The following is a 16643-nucleotide window of genomic DNA, read 5'->3' as shown; positions in this document are numbered from 1 at the left end:
GCCATCAGATGAATTGAAGAAAGAAGCTGTGGCTGATGAGGAAAAAGGAGGGAGGGACAGGAGAGACAGCAAAAGAAAACAGGATGAAAGAACGCGTGTGAGGCCCCGGCGCCGCCTTCTGCCCTCCCTTCTCGGCAAGCTGGCCGTTTACCGCTGTGCAGAAGCCTTCCCAGCAGTGTCTCCAGCACCTCCAGTCATCCTTTCTGTAACTAATGCCTTCCTTATGGACTGGATTAAGAGTTCCTCAGCTGCAGATACTAATGTCTCTCTCCATTTTTTTCCCATACCCATATAGTCAAATCACCCATTATAAATTTCATCCTTCTATATTTCCTATTCATTTTATTTGAATCTATAGTTAAATTCTATGTGATATATACAGGCATTTTTACTATTATTACAGAAGTTATAGGTTCTTATAGAAAAATCAGAATAATAGAGAAGCGAAAAGATAAAATCACTTATAATTCTACTATGTGATAGCCACTGTTATTTCAGTGCATATTCTTTATGACATTTTCGTATATTTTTCATTTAACAAAAATTGCTCTTTGCAATCCATAATAGAACGTACATCTTTCTGTTTCAAATGTGTCTTCTAAGACAGTTTTAATGGCTGCAGAATAGTAACACAATATTCCTAACCCTGCTGTTGGGTATTTAAGTCAATATTTGTCTATGACACAGAAATCTACAGTGAAAGTTCTTGTAAGCTAAATATTTATGGAACTATAGTTGGCAAATAATAATGCCATATAGAGTTTAATCTTTATTATGCTGCTGCTGCTAAGTCACTTCAGTCGTGTCCAGCTCTGTGCAACCCCATAGACGGCAGCCCAGCAGGCTCCCTCGTCCCTGGGATTCTCCAGGCAAGAACACTGGGGTGGGTTGCCATTTCCTTTTCCAATGCATGAAAGTGAAAAGTGAAAGTGAAGTCGCTCAGTCATGTCCGACTCTCAGCGACCCCATGGACTGCAGCCTACCAGGCTCCTCCGTCCATGGGATTTTCCAGGCAAGAGTACTGGAGTGGGGTGCCATTGCCTTCTCCGAATCTTTATTATAATCTTGGATAAAAATCTAAAGTATATTGGATAAAATTATTTTATAGAAAATCACAAAAACTAAGCATCTCTCCATGAAGTCAACACTTAGAGAGAACCATCTGTAGTACATAAAAGCAAATGGATTCTTTCTCTACAGAGCCAATTCCACACAGATCTGTCTTCACTGCTTAATAATGTTATGTTGAAATGTGTGCATTTGCTCTTTGTCTCAGCATGTGTTGCCCGTCTGTATAGCTTAAGAGGAGTCATTCATAAATGATCTGTGATCACAGCTCTGTGAGAACCCCAGCAGTGGGTCTGCTTGGGAAGTGAGTGTGTGATGTGACCCTCTGGGACAAGCCTGGGGAGAGGGCTTATTTCCCAGTTGCCAGCTAGTCACCGGCTTTCTTTCTCTCTCTTTAGGCCTTGACCCATGTTTCAGAGGACTGTTTCCCTTTGCTGGACGGCTGCAGAAAGAACAGGCAGAAATGGCAGGCTCTTGCAGAACAGCAGGAGAAGACACTGATTAATGGTGAAAGCAGCCAGACCAAGCGGAACTGAGAGGCCTATTCATGCAGAGCTGAAGTTGACAGATGGTGTCTTCTGCAGTATGCCGAGTTTTGCTACATACTGTACAGATTTGGTGTATACTTTGCCACTGCTGTATTTTTATTTTTGCACAATTTTTGACAGCGTAGCATGAAATGTTTTTAGAGGACTATTGCATATTTTCTGTACATTTGTTTTATGCCACTGAACTGAGATTATCAACACCACCCACTCTTAGCACGTGAATAAGAGCACTGTTTGTAATATTTTGTGTACTGCAGGTACAAGTTGCATTCTTGCACAGAGGCTAATTTTGGGTTTGTTTGTTTTTTTCTGGGGATTTTAAATAATTGGTTTTGTGTTTTCTGAATTATCAATCTTTGAAGAATGTTTAGAATCTTTTCTTTCTTAAAAATAGTCTAGGAGCAAACTGAATATATTCTGTGACATTTAAAACCTTCATAGAACAGAGAAAAGTGTTGACTTTTAAAGCTTGTTGGATTTTAAAAGGAATGGGCTATATTTTTCAACACTTATTACCTTAACGAAAGAAAGTTAAAACTCTAAACAAATGGAAAGTACTATAAGGCAGTATTGTAAAGAAAAGACATTACTTAATTAATTTGGTTTTTGTGTTGTTAGAGAACAGGCAAGAGAGAGATTTCTTATTTCAGTGCAATACATCCCAAAGGCTACCCATAAATGCTCACTTCGACCTAACAGACCTGGTAGAGAGCAGGAGGAGCCTGGGAAGAAGACCCAGCCCCTGAGTCTCGAGGGATGAGCCTGCTGCAGAAATGGAGTGGCCAGGACAGCCGTCAGGGAAGAGAACGCTCCACCGGAGGACACCCTGACAGTCAGGGTGTCACACACTGAGCTTCCTTTTCGTTCACCTCATGAGTCATCGTTGTAAGTCAACACTTTAAAACACAACAAGCGATCATGGGCGCACAGGCCTGAAATGAGCTGTGACCACTCAGGACAAGAGGGTATGCACCCTAAACTGGCCCCTGAGCTCATACTTGGTGGGATTTACTTCTCATAACTTTTAGTCCATTTAGAAAATGCTAATGTTTTCTTAGAACTTGAGCTCATTTAATTGTATTCCCACTGTACATATGTGCCCCTAAAGACACTTGTATTCCATATGAGAGCAGTAGATAACGAAGCGAGAAACTGGTTCCGGAAAAGAAAATCTGCTCTAAATGTGCAGTAATGTTTGGACTTGGGGAAGAATAGGAAGACAGGCGTTTCATCTGTTCATATCCCTCCACATCTCTGAAAAAAGTTTCTGAGTTTCTATCACTGGTTTGGATAGAAAAGCTCTTGGGGATATGATAATGCAGCATAGAAGAATTTTCACTAAAACATATTTTCCATTTATATACATTTTTTCCCTAAACATCCTAAAATTCAACATATAAGTTTTGAAAATTCTAAGTGTGTATATGTATCTTGACATAAAGTAATTTTATTCTTACTCTTCAGTTAAAAAAAACACAAAACATATTGTATTGCCATCATTTTGTAGTGGTAAGGGAGAGTCTAGAAGGTTATCAGTTGTTTAATGCAGTATGTATTACTGTTGTAATACTTGTAACTTCAGCATGTTATTCTGTTTTTAAGTCATACACATGAGATCTGAGAGTTTGCCTCTTGGTGGCACTGGTGTGTAACTTACACAGACTGTCACTAACATAACATATCTTCATACCAGGATATGCCTATGCATGCATACACAATTCCTTAGTACCGAAAAATTGTTTGAAGAATAGCAGTCTTTTCAGTAACCTATCTTTTTACCATACACATTGTGATTTAGCAGCTATGCTAAAATCTGTAATCAAATATTTCAGCAGTTTGTTCAGGGCTTCTCATGTATGTCATTACAACTTTTACATACATAGTAGACTATGTATAGAGAATTTGTATGTATGTCATTTTAACAAGTAAGATGATAGATTTAGAAATTCTTGGCTTACTTTTAGATAATGGCTTATTTTACTTTACTAGTTTAGAAACTGAAAGAAGTTGGGCAATGCCATACCTATTTTATCTTTGGGTATTTTAGTTCATACAGAAGAAGAGTGCTTCTTGAAGCCTGGTTAGTTGGTTCAAATAATTTTTAACTTTTAGGAAAATCATTCCATACATGGATTAATACCTGGTACATGGACACAAATTCTTATGTGAATATTTCCTTTCCAGTATCCTCTCAAGTTGGGGGAATATATATATATTCTCTCACCCTACCCTATATTTATATTACCTGTAACTAGCAAGAAATTGTTCTAGATTAGTTTGCTGTTGTTCTAGCTGAGTAACATGATACCATTTCATTTCAATTTTCAGCCCCAGAAGTCCCCACTACTTTGCTAAGTTGTGAATGATGTCTGTAAGACTGCCTGCCTGGCCTTATACTTTCACAGGAGTGGCCTTTGCCAGTCACTAACCCGTGTGAACTCGAGTTTCAGTGTCATAACTGCTGTGAATGTGAACCAGTTGTGCCGCTGAAGGAGTTGTGTTTGGGCTAAGCCTTCCCTGCAAGGGGGATGTCACAGAGGACAGCTCCTGTGTCAGAGCTGGTGGGCCCTGGAGACCACTGTTGGAAAGGAGACGGCGGGCCCCAAAGCAAGGTGTCTAGTCCCATATGTTATTTCCTATGTTGAGTTTCCAAGACTGGGGAGGAAAAAAGTACATTTCTTTGGCTCCTAGTGCAGATCATTAGTTGTGTGAGATTTAGAGCTCTCTCAGCACCTCGCCTCAAGGTACAAACGCCACCGATCTCCTTACTACAAGTAACAGTTTCCTCCCACGGGAGTGTTGGAGATGAGAAAGCGTATGACAGCGTACTGGAAATAATGGGTTGCGGGAGGAAACGGGTCACAGATATATTCTCACCTAGCTGTGAAGTGCCTTTATTTTCAGCACAGAGCACAAATGTCAGACCAACTCCAATTTGATGTTCTGTTTCCCTGTGTTTTCCATCAGATTGTAGTCCTAAAACTTTACAGGCCATCAGAAGAAATGCTGTTTGTTTTGTTTTACAAGCTTGATTTAAGATGGGATTGGGGGAAAGAGTATAATTGCTCTCCTCTCCTAGGAATAATTATAGTTAAAACAAGGTAGTATAACGCAGTGCTCAGCATCCGACATGCCTCAGTCCACCTTTTACTGAGCTTCTGCCACATGTCAGGTACTGCACTCCACAGTGGAGACCATGCAGCGACCTCACGGAGTTTGTAAGTCTCTGCAGGGAGTGCGGATAAGAGACTCACCAGCTTCTGCTTCTGGCGATTTAATGTGAAAATATAGGGTACAGTTATCACTTTCACTTATATGTATTATACAGTTTTTCAAGGACCTTCTTTACCTGGAACTTATTAAGAATCCGTCAGTGAACATCCTGTCTTCCTATAAGTATGAATCACTTAGCCTGTTGATAGCTTAAAGAACACCTTATGTTAAGTATGGAGTCATATATTCCACTGTATAGATTATTTTTCCATATGCTAGCCAGGTAGAGATTACTCAAGAGTTCTCTCAGACTGTTAAACTGCACACGGTTTTGGACCCCTTCTGCTCCACCGCAGGGAGCGAGGAAGAAAGTATTAAAACTCACTTTGCCCTTCCCATATGCTTCTCAAAAGCCTATGTAAACATGTCTTAATGAATGTTGTTGAAAGCCATGTAAATAGTTAAAAACATAAATTTCTAATACAGTTTAAGGGAAGAAAAGCTTATGAATTATCACTAGCCACTTAATATCTATTTCTTATACCTTTTCAATACATTTGAACAAATATATAGTTTCTAGCACTATTTTTATACTAGGATAAAGAGTTATTACTATGTATATTATGTTTAGCATTTAAGTCATTTTAAATAATTGTGAATGTTGGTTTCTTGTCTTTCCTCTCCCCCACCATGAAAACCATTTCATATGACTTTGACAAAATCACTTTAAAAGAACACTTACCCACTTATGATGCCAATGATCAGGGTGGTTTTTCCATTGTGCAGACTCATCACTTGTCAGCTGTTTCCTCATTTTGCCATGCTGTGTAAAAATAAAAAGAAGAATTAACAAGTAAGTATGAGCACTGTGTCATTCTTACAGGACTTTGAATTTTAGGTGAGGAGAATGGGCCCAAGAGTTTGAGTGACTTTAATCCAGCTAACCTGTGGTCCTATTAGCTGGGCGGGGGCGGGGGTGGGGGGGGGGGCGGATGTGGTTTAATAAACTCCTTTGTTCAGCCTAGACACCTGAGTAAAATAATCTTTTTGTTAATATCCTTTGCTACCAGGTGGAGGGCAACATTTTCCACACACCTTAGCACTTCAAGTCTCTAACAACAGAGAGAATAACTGTTAGCATTCTCAGATTGCATGAGGAGCTAAGGCTTAGGAATTAAAGACTTGCCAAATGGCATGAGTTGGATGTGAGCCCAGATCTGTCTAGTTTGAAAGCAGATATTTGTTCCACTTAGTTCTCTTCTTGAATTTTAATTGTAAAAGGTCCCGAATCCACTCTTAGTGAATCAAATGGGTTATCTAGAAGCACGAGATACAAGATGTCCTGCAGATGTGGCTTTATTTGGGGCTTCAGAGTTAATACTCCTTTGGTTCATCTGGTAATAGCTAATGCTATGCCATCACAGAATCCCAGGTACCACTGTGCTTCAGTGCTGCTAGTCTAGAGGCATGGAGGTATAATTAAAGGCAATACTTCTGATTCTGATTCAGTTTTGCCACTAGACAAGCCCTCTCACGTTGAGCACAGAGTATCCAGTCTATGCCTAATTCACAAAGCTAAAGACAAAAATAAAATGAAAGCTCATGTAAAACAGTATTGTAGATCTTCTAACCACTAGATAGCACCATAATTTCAGTTGTATTTAAAGAAGTAATCTTAACTGGGTACAATGAATAAACTGCTTTTAAAAATATTTTTACCGGCTAAAGAAAAACAGGGATTCCCTGATAGCTCAGTTGGTGAAGAATCCGCCTGCAATGCCGTGGACCCTGGTTTGACTTCTGGGTCAGGAAGATCCACTGAAGGGATTGGCTACCCACTCCAGTATTCTTGGGGTTCCCTGTGGCTCAGCTGGTAAAGAATCCACCTGCAATGTGGGAGATCTGGATTCGATCCCTGGGTTGGGAAGATCCCCTGGAGAAGGGAAAGGCTACCCATTCCAATATTCTGGCCTGGAAAATTCCATGGACTGTACATGGGGTCACAAAGAGTTAGACACGACTGGGGTGACTTTCACTTTCAAAGAAAAACAGAAAAAAAATCAATAAAGAATTAAGATTTGCTTACTTCTGTCCAGTGATCATTTGATTAAGATTTTCTGCAAACAATAATTGATCATCTGAAGTCTCTCTAATTTATACTCATTAGTCTTTCCACAGCGACATCATCCCTTCTTGTATAAAATCCACATTTTTGCTATTAGCTGTGCTGCCTTCTCAGCAAATGGATATAGTTGATATATATATATGTATTTGATATATGCAAATATCAGTGTGTAATTTTCTGCATTTAAGGCATATAAAAAATTAACAGAAACACCTTGAATTTGCAGAGAATATTTTCTGATTTTAAGTTACATTCAGCCTTGGCAGGAGAGAAACTATGTGTTTCTAACCACATGTTTTTTTTGTTTTTTTTTTTCAAAATAAAAATACACAGGAATTATGAATGGAATCAAAGTAATAATTACTGGAATCAAAAGAAATCTAAAAGGCATGCCTGTCTCATTTTTAAAGGTATGTATGCAGGCATGTGTGTGTGTAAATATTCAGGAACTAAGTTGACTCTCAGTCATCTAACAGCAATCCCAATGCTATGTTTTAGGTTTCATCTTTCTATCTGAATTTAAGGTACAAGAGCACATGGCTAAGGGCGGGAAGTGGAAGGAATGAACTATCACATGAACTACCACAACAGCTTTAAACTTTAATATCCCCTATATTAAATACTTTTAGAGCCACGTTTCATGTCATATCACTGTTTCCCTTACCCAACAGGAGCATTTTCTAGGCTTTATACAACATCAATCCAGCATACTGCTGTAAGTCACGAGCTTACCCCTTCACCAACCAGCTCTCTGAAAGGTAGGGATTCTCTGATCATGCTGATATGCCTTGACAGGGAGGAAAAGCATAAAACATGCTCAATGGCGACCTTGGCTACAGCTGCTCTCTCTCCAGAAAAGCTAACAGAAGTATTTACTAAGGGTGCTCTACCAGTCTATCAGAATAAGTAATGGACTTCTTGGGGGAGTGTATGAAGGCAGGGCTGTGTCCCATCATCATGCCCTCTCTTTCTTCAACCTCTGTTTCTCTTCTTCTACTCTGGCTCCATGCATAAGGCCTTCAAGCATACTTGATTCTCCTGGCCCTAAAGAACAGCTGCCTGGATCACACAGCCCTCCCGCCAACATCTCTTGCATTCTGTTTCTGTTGATACTTTGAAGGTACCCAACAGTGAAAGAACAAATTTTCATCCAATTCCCTTTGATGTAAAATCGGATCTTATAAAGAAAGGATAAGGTAATTCTAGTGAAGGGCAACAGAAAGATCAATACAGCATTTTTAGAAATTCTCAGACAAGAGCTAAATTTTAAGATGGAAAAATAAACTGAATAAAACAATTTCGGGAAAGAATATTTGTTTTCTATTGTGAACAGGAAGTCACCAGGCTTTCACTAATAAACTGATAACCACTGGTGGAGTTACTCTCATTGGGAGTTTCACCATTTTGCTAGGAGCCAAGAGAAATTCATAAAAGGCTAGTTAGAGGTCAATGATCTCATGGAGAAGATAAGACTTACATTTAAAAATAACAATGCCCAACAAAAGTCAACAGAAGATGTTGATTCATTTCTAAATACTTGATTCTTTCCTAAGTATCAGGCTCAGGTAAACTAATACACATTGTCTCACAAAGCATCTAGTCCAGCAGAAGCTACACAGGAGGGCAAATAGTCACGTCTCTGCATCAAGTGTGGGAGCGGAGGGTTCACAGATGGCTTCCTGAAGTGTGTGACAACTGGCTTACCTAAGTGCAAAGGAGGAAGAGTATTCCAGGCTGAAGGAACGTGTGAAGACCTAGAGGCAGCAAACGTGAGAACCCAAAAGGCTTCCCACAATTTTACTTAATTTTTATAAAATTTATACTTTTAAATGATGAGGGTTACAAACATATTTATAAAGTATAAATATTATGAATACTTATAAATGTATAAAATAAAGCAAATGTGCTTTATTTTTAAATTGAAGTATAGTTGATCTGGGGCTTCCCTGGTGGCTCAGGCGGTAAAGAATCTGCCTGAAATGCAGGAGACCAGGGTTTGATCCCTGGGTTGAGAAGATCCCCTGGAGCAGGGAATGGCAACACACCAGTATTCTTGCCTGGAGAATCTCATGGACAGAGGAGCCTAGTGGGCTACAGTCTATGGGGTCACAAAGAGTCAGACATGACTGGGTGACTAATATACACACTTAGCTGATTTACAATATTATGTCAGTTTCAGGTATACAATATGATGACTCAATATTTTTATAGATTATATATTCCAGCAAAATGTTCTTTAAATGTATATTTGAGTTTTTAAGAAAATATAAGAGAAATCTCTAGAGGCCAAAGAAAGGCTAATTAAAAACCCAGTTTAAGTGTGTGAGCTGATACTATGTCAGGCCCAGGAATACCTGCAGATCTATATCACGAAGGGGTTTTAAATGAGACCTGGAAACATGGTCTTGAGAGTCAGGGAAGCACCTAGGAAATGGCCCTCCAAGAAAGACTGAACACTCTGAAGAGCTGTGCTCTCAACATGTAGAAAGTGGGGGAAAATTCATTCAGAGACACAGGACAACTAAAGGAAGCCTGCCTGTCTTAATCTGAGCTCTGGTTAAAAAATAATAACAACATAGAGTCCATCTTCACATTAACCCAGATTTGGGGTTTGAAGCTGATGCAGGACTATCCAAGTTAAATAGCAAACAAGAAGTCTCAGGCAGGTAATATCCATGAACAACTGTTGAAAGCAAAGGCAAAATGTCTTTGGAAGAACACATCCTCAATCAGGCCCATGAAATTTCCACACAATTTATACCACTAAAGACAAACTCATAATTGCAATATACACGAGGAAACAGTAATTCACACCATACAAAGTCAGAAGCCATAAGACTGTAGGATCAGATCCTCAAAAAATTCAGGCAACGGAACCCCTAAACAGAGGCTGCAGGGAGGCATCACTGGCTCCTCGCTCTTGTGCTTCCAAATGCAGGAACACCCTTCAGGTGACACCCGTGGCCTCCTGTTCCAGCATTCACCCAAACAAGCGGTTCCTGAACTTGAACACTACCACTATGGATTGATTTTTACATGGCAATAAACTAGGTAAATATCTCTTCTCAACTTCCTAAATTTTCATTGAAAAAAAAAATCTGTTAGCTTCCTATTGCTGGTGCAGCAAATTACCACAAATGGACTGACTTAACACAAATTTATTATCTTACTGTTCAGGTGATCAAAAGTCTAAAATGTGTCAGCAAGGCTACATTCCATCCAGAGGCCACTTCCTGGCCTTCCTGAGCTCTCAGAGGCTCCCGGCACTGATGAGTTCATGGCCTCTTTCTCCATCTTCAGAGCCAACAGCATAACATCTGCAAAGCTCCCCCCTCAGTCACACACCACACACTTCCCCCTACCTATCCCTGCTTCCATCCTCATGGTTTCTTCTCTAACACTCCTGTCACCCTCTTAAGGATCCGTATGATCATGTGGCCCATCCAAATAATCCAGGATGAACTTCCTTTTTCAAATGCTTAACAACCACCTCTGCAAAGCTTCTTCAGCCACATAAAGGGACATATTCACAGATTCCAGGGGTTAGGATGTGGACATGTTTAGGGGCCATTATTCTAACACAGCCACTTTCACATGGGCTCTTGAATACGTTTTTGGTGTGCTCTTTTAATAAGACTGTTTTTCAGAAAAGTTTTGGGTTGGAAAAGGATTGGCCAAGAAAGTGGTATAGTGGAGTAGAAAGACCCTGAGGTCACCTATCATGAGCATACCAAAATCACAGCTAAAGAGCTATCATCTATGAAAAAGACTGCTCCTACCAGAAGAGCTCCTCTACAACTAAAGACAAAAAGAAGGAACCACAGCAAGACGGGTAGGAGAAGTGGACTCACAACCTATGACCAAGTCTCATATCCCCACGTGGGCAACCCACAAACAAGAATAAGTACAGGGCTGTCCCAGAGGAGTGAGTTCTTAGCCCCACTTTGGGCTCACCAACCCTAGGATCCTGCACTGGAAAGATGAGATTCTAGAGAATCTGGCATTGAAGGCCAGTGGGACTTAATTTCAAGAGCCCCACAGGATGGGGGTGGGGCAGGGGAGAGGTGGGGGAAATAGAGACATCATTCGTACAGGGTGCACATAAAATTTTACACCAGGACCCAAGATAAAAGCAGGAATTTAATGGGATCCAGGGCTAGACCTCCTTTCTCGTCTTGGCAAGTCTCTGGACAGGTAGGGGTGGCTGCGGCTCACCATGGGGACATAGACCCTGGCGGCAGCCATACCGGGGAGGTTCCCTCTGTCACATGGACATGCCTACTGGTGGCCACCATTTGGGGACCCTCCCTCTAGCTCATTAGTGCCCAAACCTGGCCTTATCCAACAGCCTTTAGGCACCAGCACTTGGATGCCTCAGGTCAAACAACCAAACAGGGTGGAGGCACAGACCCATCCATCAAGCAAACAGGTTTCCTAAAGACTTCCTGAGACCACAGCCATCTCTTAACACTCCCCTAGACATGGCCCTGTCCCCCAGAAGCTGCTGCCAAGACCCAGCTCCACCCACCAGTGGGCAAGCCCAATCCTGCCCTCCAGAAGCCTTTACTGGCTTCTAGACCAGCCTCAAACATCAGTGGGCAGACACCAGACACAAGAAAACCGTGCTCACACAGCCCACCCACAACAGGCCAGAGGCTTCCTGGGACAGCAGGCCAGCACCAGCTTCTCCACAGCCTCGTACCCAATGTGGCAGGAGGCTGTCCCCCCCACACCACCAGTGATCTGACCCCTGCCCGGGATCCCTGGGCCCGACAGCCCAGACTTCAGAACCCAGTTATGCCAGTAATTTGTCACCAACCCCTGGAATATTCTGGACCCAGATCCTGCTACTAGTGAGCCACCACTAGCCCTAGGGCCACCTAGGGTTCTGTAGCCTGCAGCCTGGAGACCAGGCCACATTAACCAACAGTCAGGAGAATCCACATGGGGCAGGGCCTGATAACCAACCAGGCTAGGGGCCTGAGAAACCTACGATACCACCCGTGTAGTGAGCCCTGTCACAGTAGGACTCACAGCTCTTTTACAGAGAAGCCCTAGAGCGTACAGCTTGGGTGGTGAGAGGGGAGTGTGCTGTGGTGAGGCACAGATATCTACAGAAGGATACTTCTCCAAGGTCAATAGACATAACTAACCTACCATGTGCATAAAAATACAAACAGCACTTAGAAAAAAATGAGGCAGAAGAGAACCATGTTCCAGATGAACTAACAAGAATAAAACCCCAGAAGAACTAAGTGAAGTCCAGATGGACAATCTACCCAAGAAAGAGTTTAGGTGTAAAGGTGATCAAAGAACTCAGGAGAAGGATGGAGGCAGAGCAAGAAGTTATAAGTTTTTAACAGAGCTACAGAATATAAAGAACAACCAAACGGAGGTAAAGAATACAACAGAAATGAAAAATACACTAGAAGGAATCAGTGAAGAAAGTCTATATATATATAGACTACTATTGATGAAGGTGAAAGTGGAGAGTGAAAAAGCTGGCTTAAAGCTCAACATTCAGAAAACGAAGATCATGGCATTTGCTCCCATCACTTCATGGGAAATACATGGGGAAACAGTGGAAACAGTGTCAGGCTTTATTTTTCTGGGCTCCAAAATCACTACAGATGGTGACTGCAGCCATGAAATTAAAAGACGCTTACTCCTTGGAAGGAAAGTTATGACCAACCTAGATAGCATATTCAAAAGCAGAGACATTACTTTGCCAACAAAGGTTCGTCTAGTCAAGGCTATGGTTTTTCCAGTGGTCATGTATGGATGTGAGAGTTGGACTATGAAGAAGGCTGAGCGCCAAAGAATTGATGCTTTTGAACTGTGGTGTTGGAGAAGACTCTTGAGAGTCCCTTGGACTGCAAGAAGATCCAACCAGTCCATTCTGAAGGAGATCAGCCCTGGGATTTCTTTGGAAGGAATGATGCTAAAGCTGAAATTCCAGTACTTTGGCCACCTCATGCAAAGAGTTGACTCATTGGAAAAGACCCTGATGCTGGGAGGGATTGGGGGCAGGAGGAGAAGGGGACGATAGAGGATGAGATGGCTGGATGGCATCACTGACTCGATGGACGTGAGTCTGAGTGAACTCCGGGAGTTGGTGATGGACAGGGAGGCCTGGTGTGCTACGATTCATGGGGTCGCAAAGAGTCGGACATGACTGAGCGACTGATCTGATCTGATAGATGACTATCTTCAGTGTTATTTTAGATTCCTTCTTTTTGTGTGTATATGTGTATATATATATATATAAATGTTTACTTTGAGTTTACCATGAAATTTTTGTATATATACAGACTACTATACAAAAGCTGCTATACAAAAGCTTCATGGCAAAAACATATCAAATATCTATAATATATACACACAAAAAGAAGGAATCCAAAATAAATGATACTCATCAAATCACAAGAGGGAATAAAAAGGGGAAAAAATACCTACGAAAACAACTCTAAAACAATTAACAAAATGGCAATAATAACATACATATTGATAATCACTTTAAATGTAAGTGAACCAAATGCTCCAACTAAAAGCCACAGACTGCCTGCTGCTAAGTCACTTCAGTCGTGTCCGACTCTGTGTGACCCCATAGATGGCAGCCCACCAGGCTCCCCTGTCCCTGGGATTCTCCAGGCAAAAACACTGGAGTGGGTTGTCATTTCCTTCTCCAATGCATGAAAGTGAAAAGTGAAAGTGAAGTCGCTCAGTCGTGTCCGACCCTCAGCCACCCCATGGACTGCACCTTCCAGGCTCCTCCGTCCATGGGATTTTCCAGGCAACAATAGTGGAGTAGGGTGCCATTGCCTTCTCCGACAGACTGCCTAAACAGACACAAAAACAAGGCATGCTCTTGTAGGCAACATGTCTTGTAGGCACAAAAACAAGGCATGGGTCTTGTTTTTGTGTCTACAAGACATGTTGCTTACAAGAGACTCCCTTCAGATCTAGAGATATACACAGACTGCAAGTGAGGGAATAGAAAAAGGTATTACATACAAACAGAAACCAACAGAAAACCAGAGTAGCTATACTTACATAAAACAAAATATACTTCAAAATAAATACTGTTACAAGATAACAAAGAAGCACTCTACATAATGATCAAGGAATCAGTCCAAGAAGATAACAATTGTAAATTCATGTGTACTCAAGAAAGGAGCACCTAAATAACTAAAGAAAATATTAATGGACATAAAGGAGAAATTGACAGTAACACAATAATAGAAAGTGAAAGTGAAGTTGCTCAGTCGAGTCCGACTCTTTGTGATCCCATGGACTGCAGCCCCCCAGGTTCCTCTGTCTGTGGGATTTTCCAGGCAAGAATACTGCAGTGGGCTGCCATTTCCTTCTCCAGGAGATCTTCCTGACCCAGGAATTGAACCTGAGTCTCCCGCATTGTAGGCAGATGCTTTACCATCTAAGCCACCAGGAGAGTCCTATGTATATGTGTGTGTGCTATGCCAGATAAAGCATACCCTTTAACGCAGTAATTCTGGTAATGTTTCCAAAGAATATATATATATAGATAGATAACTCAGCCATACAAATATGAAATTTTACCATGTGCAATAACATGGATGAACCTGGAGGGTGTCATGCTTAGTGAAATAGGTCTGGTAGAGAAAGACAAATACTGAATGCTATCACTTACATGTGGAATCTAAGAACATACGATAATAGTAGAGGACATTAACACTCCATGTATGTCAACAGACAGATCATCCAGACAGGAAAGCAATATGGAAACACAGACCTTAAAACACACATTATGAACGTAAAAGACACCCAATGAACTTAACTGATTTATAGAGAGCATTCCACCTGAAAGCAACTGAATAGACACTCTTCAAGTGCACATGGAAATTCCCCAGGACAGATCACTGCTGCTAAGTCACTTCAGTTGTGTCCGACTCTGTGTGACCCCATAGACGGCAGCCCACTAGGCTCCTCTGTCCCTGGGCTTCTCCAGGCAAGAATACTGGACTGGGTTGCCATTTCCTTCTCCAATGCATGAAAGTGAAAAGTGAAAATGAAGTCGCTTAGTCGTCCCCAGCTCTTAGCAACACCAAGGACTGCAGCCTACCAGGCTCCTCTGTCCATGGGATTTTCCAGGCAAGAGTACTGGAGTGGGGTGCCATTGCCTTCTCCAGGACAGATCACTAGCTGGGCTATAAAATAAGCCTCAGTAAAACGGAGGAAAACTGAAATCATATCAAGCATTTTTTTGTCTGTTCACAACACTATGAGACTAGAAATCAACTATAAGAAAAAAAAAAAAACTGAAAAAAAGTAAAATAAACCACAAACACATAGAGGCTAAACAATATGTCCCTAAGCAAACAATGGATCACTGAAGAAAGCACAAAGGAAATTAAAAAATACCTACAGACAAGTGAAAATGAAAACTCAACAATCCAAAACCAATGGATGCAGCAAAAGCAGTTCTAAGAGGGAAGTTTATAGTGATAAACACTTACGTCATGAAACACAAAAACTATCAAATGAACAACGTAAAATAAGAAACAAAGAAACAAGCAAAAAGAAAAAAGAGAAAAAAGAACAAGCAAAACCCAAAGTTGGTAGAAGGAAAGAAATCATAAAGATCAAAACAGAAATAAGTGAGACACAGACTAAAGAAAAAACAATAGAAAAGATGACTGACATCAAATCCTGGTTCTTTAAAAAGATATTAAAAAAAGAAAATGACTCCTCAAGAAAAAAAAGAGAGAGGGCCCAGATCAATAAAATCAGAAAGGAAAAAGAAGAAGTTAAACTGACACCACAAAAATACAAAGGATCCCAAGGTATATGAGCAAATACACGCCAATAAGATTGACAACCTAGAAAACAGGGACTATTCTTTTCCAAAAAAAAAAAATTCTTAGGTACAATCTCCTAAAAATTCTTAGGTACAATCTTCCTTTTTTCCAGGAAGAAAAAAAATATGAAGATACCAATTCAGTTCCGTACAGTCGCTCAGTCGTGTCCAACTCTTTGTGACCCCATGGACTGCAGCATGCTAGGCCTCCCTGAGAGACCAATTATCCATACTGAAATTGAATCTGTAATTTAGAAACTCTCTACAAACAAAAATCCAGGAATAGATGTCTTCACAGGAGAATTCTACTGAACACTTAGAGAAGAGTTAACACACCTACATGGGATTAACATATACACCCTACTGTATTTAAAATAAGTAACCAACAAAGATCTGCTGTACAGCACAGGGAACTATACTCAACACTTTGTAATAACCGTATAAGAGAAAAGAATCTGAAATAAATAGATGTATGTATGTGCAGAACTGAATCACTTTGCTGTACACCTGAAACTAACACAACATTGTAAATCAATTATATTCCAATTTTTAAAAGTTGGGGGAAAAAAAAACCAAAACACCCAGAATGGTTCTGTCACAGAAAAGACACACAGATCAATGGGACAGAAGAGAGAGCCCAGAAATAATGGGCTATTAGTCTACAACAAATGAGTCAAGAACATACAATAGAGAAAAGACTGTCTCTCCAGTAAGTGGTGCCCGGAACACTAGACAGCCACACGTAGAATAATGAAGTCAGAACATTCTCTAATACCAGATACAAAAACAAACTCAAAATGAATTAAAGAACTAAATGTACAACTGGATGCTATAAAACTACTAGAGGAAAACA

At 40.8% G+C, this 16643-nt stretch overlaps 2 protein-coding genes across 6 annotated transcripts in view; one reads left to right on the top strand and one right to left on the bottom strand.

Annotated features, from left to right (window-relative positions):
• Positions 1-1761, top strand: part of PDE5A (phosphodiesterase 5A) — a 147312-nt gene extending 145551 nt beyond the window's left edge. For all 5 annotated transcript variants that reach the window (XM_055588060.1, XM_055588059.1, XM_055588055.1 and 2 more), the window contains one exon: positions 1467-1761. In XM_055588060.1, coding sequence (XP_055444035.1) covers positions 1467-1604 — 138 coding nt within the window. In that variant the 3' untranslated portion in view covers positions 1605-1761. The remainder of the gene's footprint in view (positions 1-1466) is intronic.
• A 2385-nt stretch (positions 1762-4146) lies between these two features.
• Positions 4147-16643, bottom strand: part of LOC129657671 (uncharacterized) — a 74041-nt gene continuing 61544 nt past the window's right edge. Inside the window, exons 5-6 of the mRNA XM_055588065.1 lie at positions 5572-5652; positions 4147-4882 (exon numbers count right to left, since the gene is read on the bottom strand). Of these exons, the coding sequence (XP_055444040.1) occupies positions 4637-4882; positions 5572-5652 (327 nt within the window). The 3' untranslated portion in view covers positions 4147-4636. The remainder of the gene's footprint in view (positions 4883-5571; positions 5653-16643) is intronic.

The sequence above is a fragment of the Bubalus kerabau genome, chromosome 7, assembly GCF_029407905.1.
Source record: "Bubalus kerabau isolate K-KA32 ecotype Philippines breed swamp buffalo chromosome 7, PCC_UOA_SB_1v2, whole genome shotgun sequence".
Lineage (NCBI taxonomy): Eukaryota > Metazoa > Chordata > Mammalia > Artiodactyla > Bovidae > Bubalus > Bubalus kerabau.
This window is presented reverse-complemented; position numbering and strand designations above follow the sequence as displayed.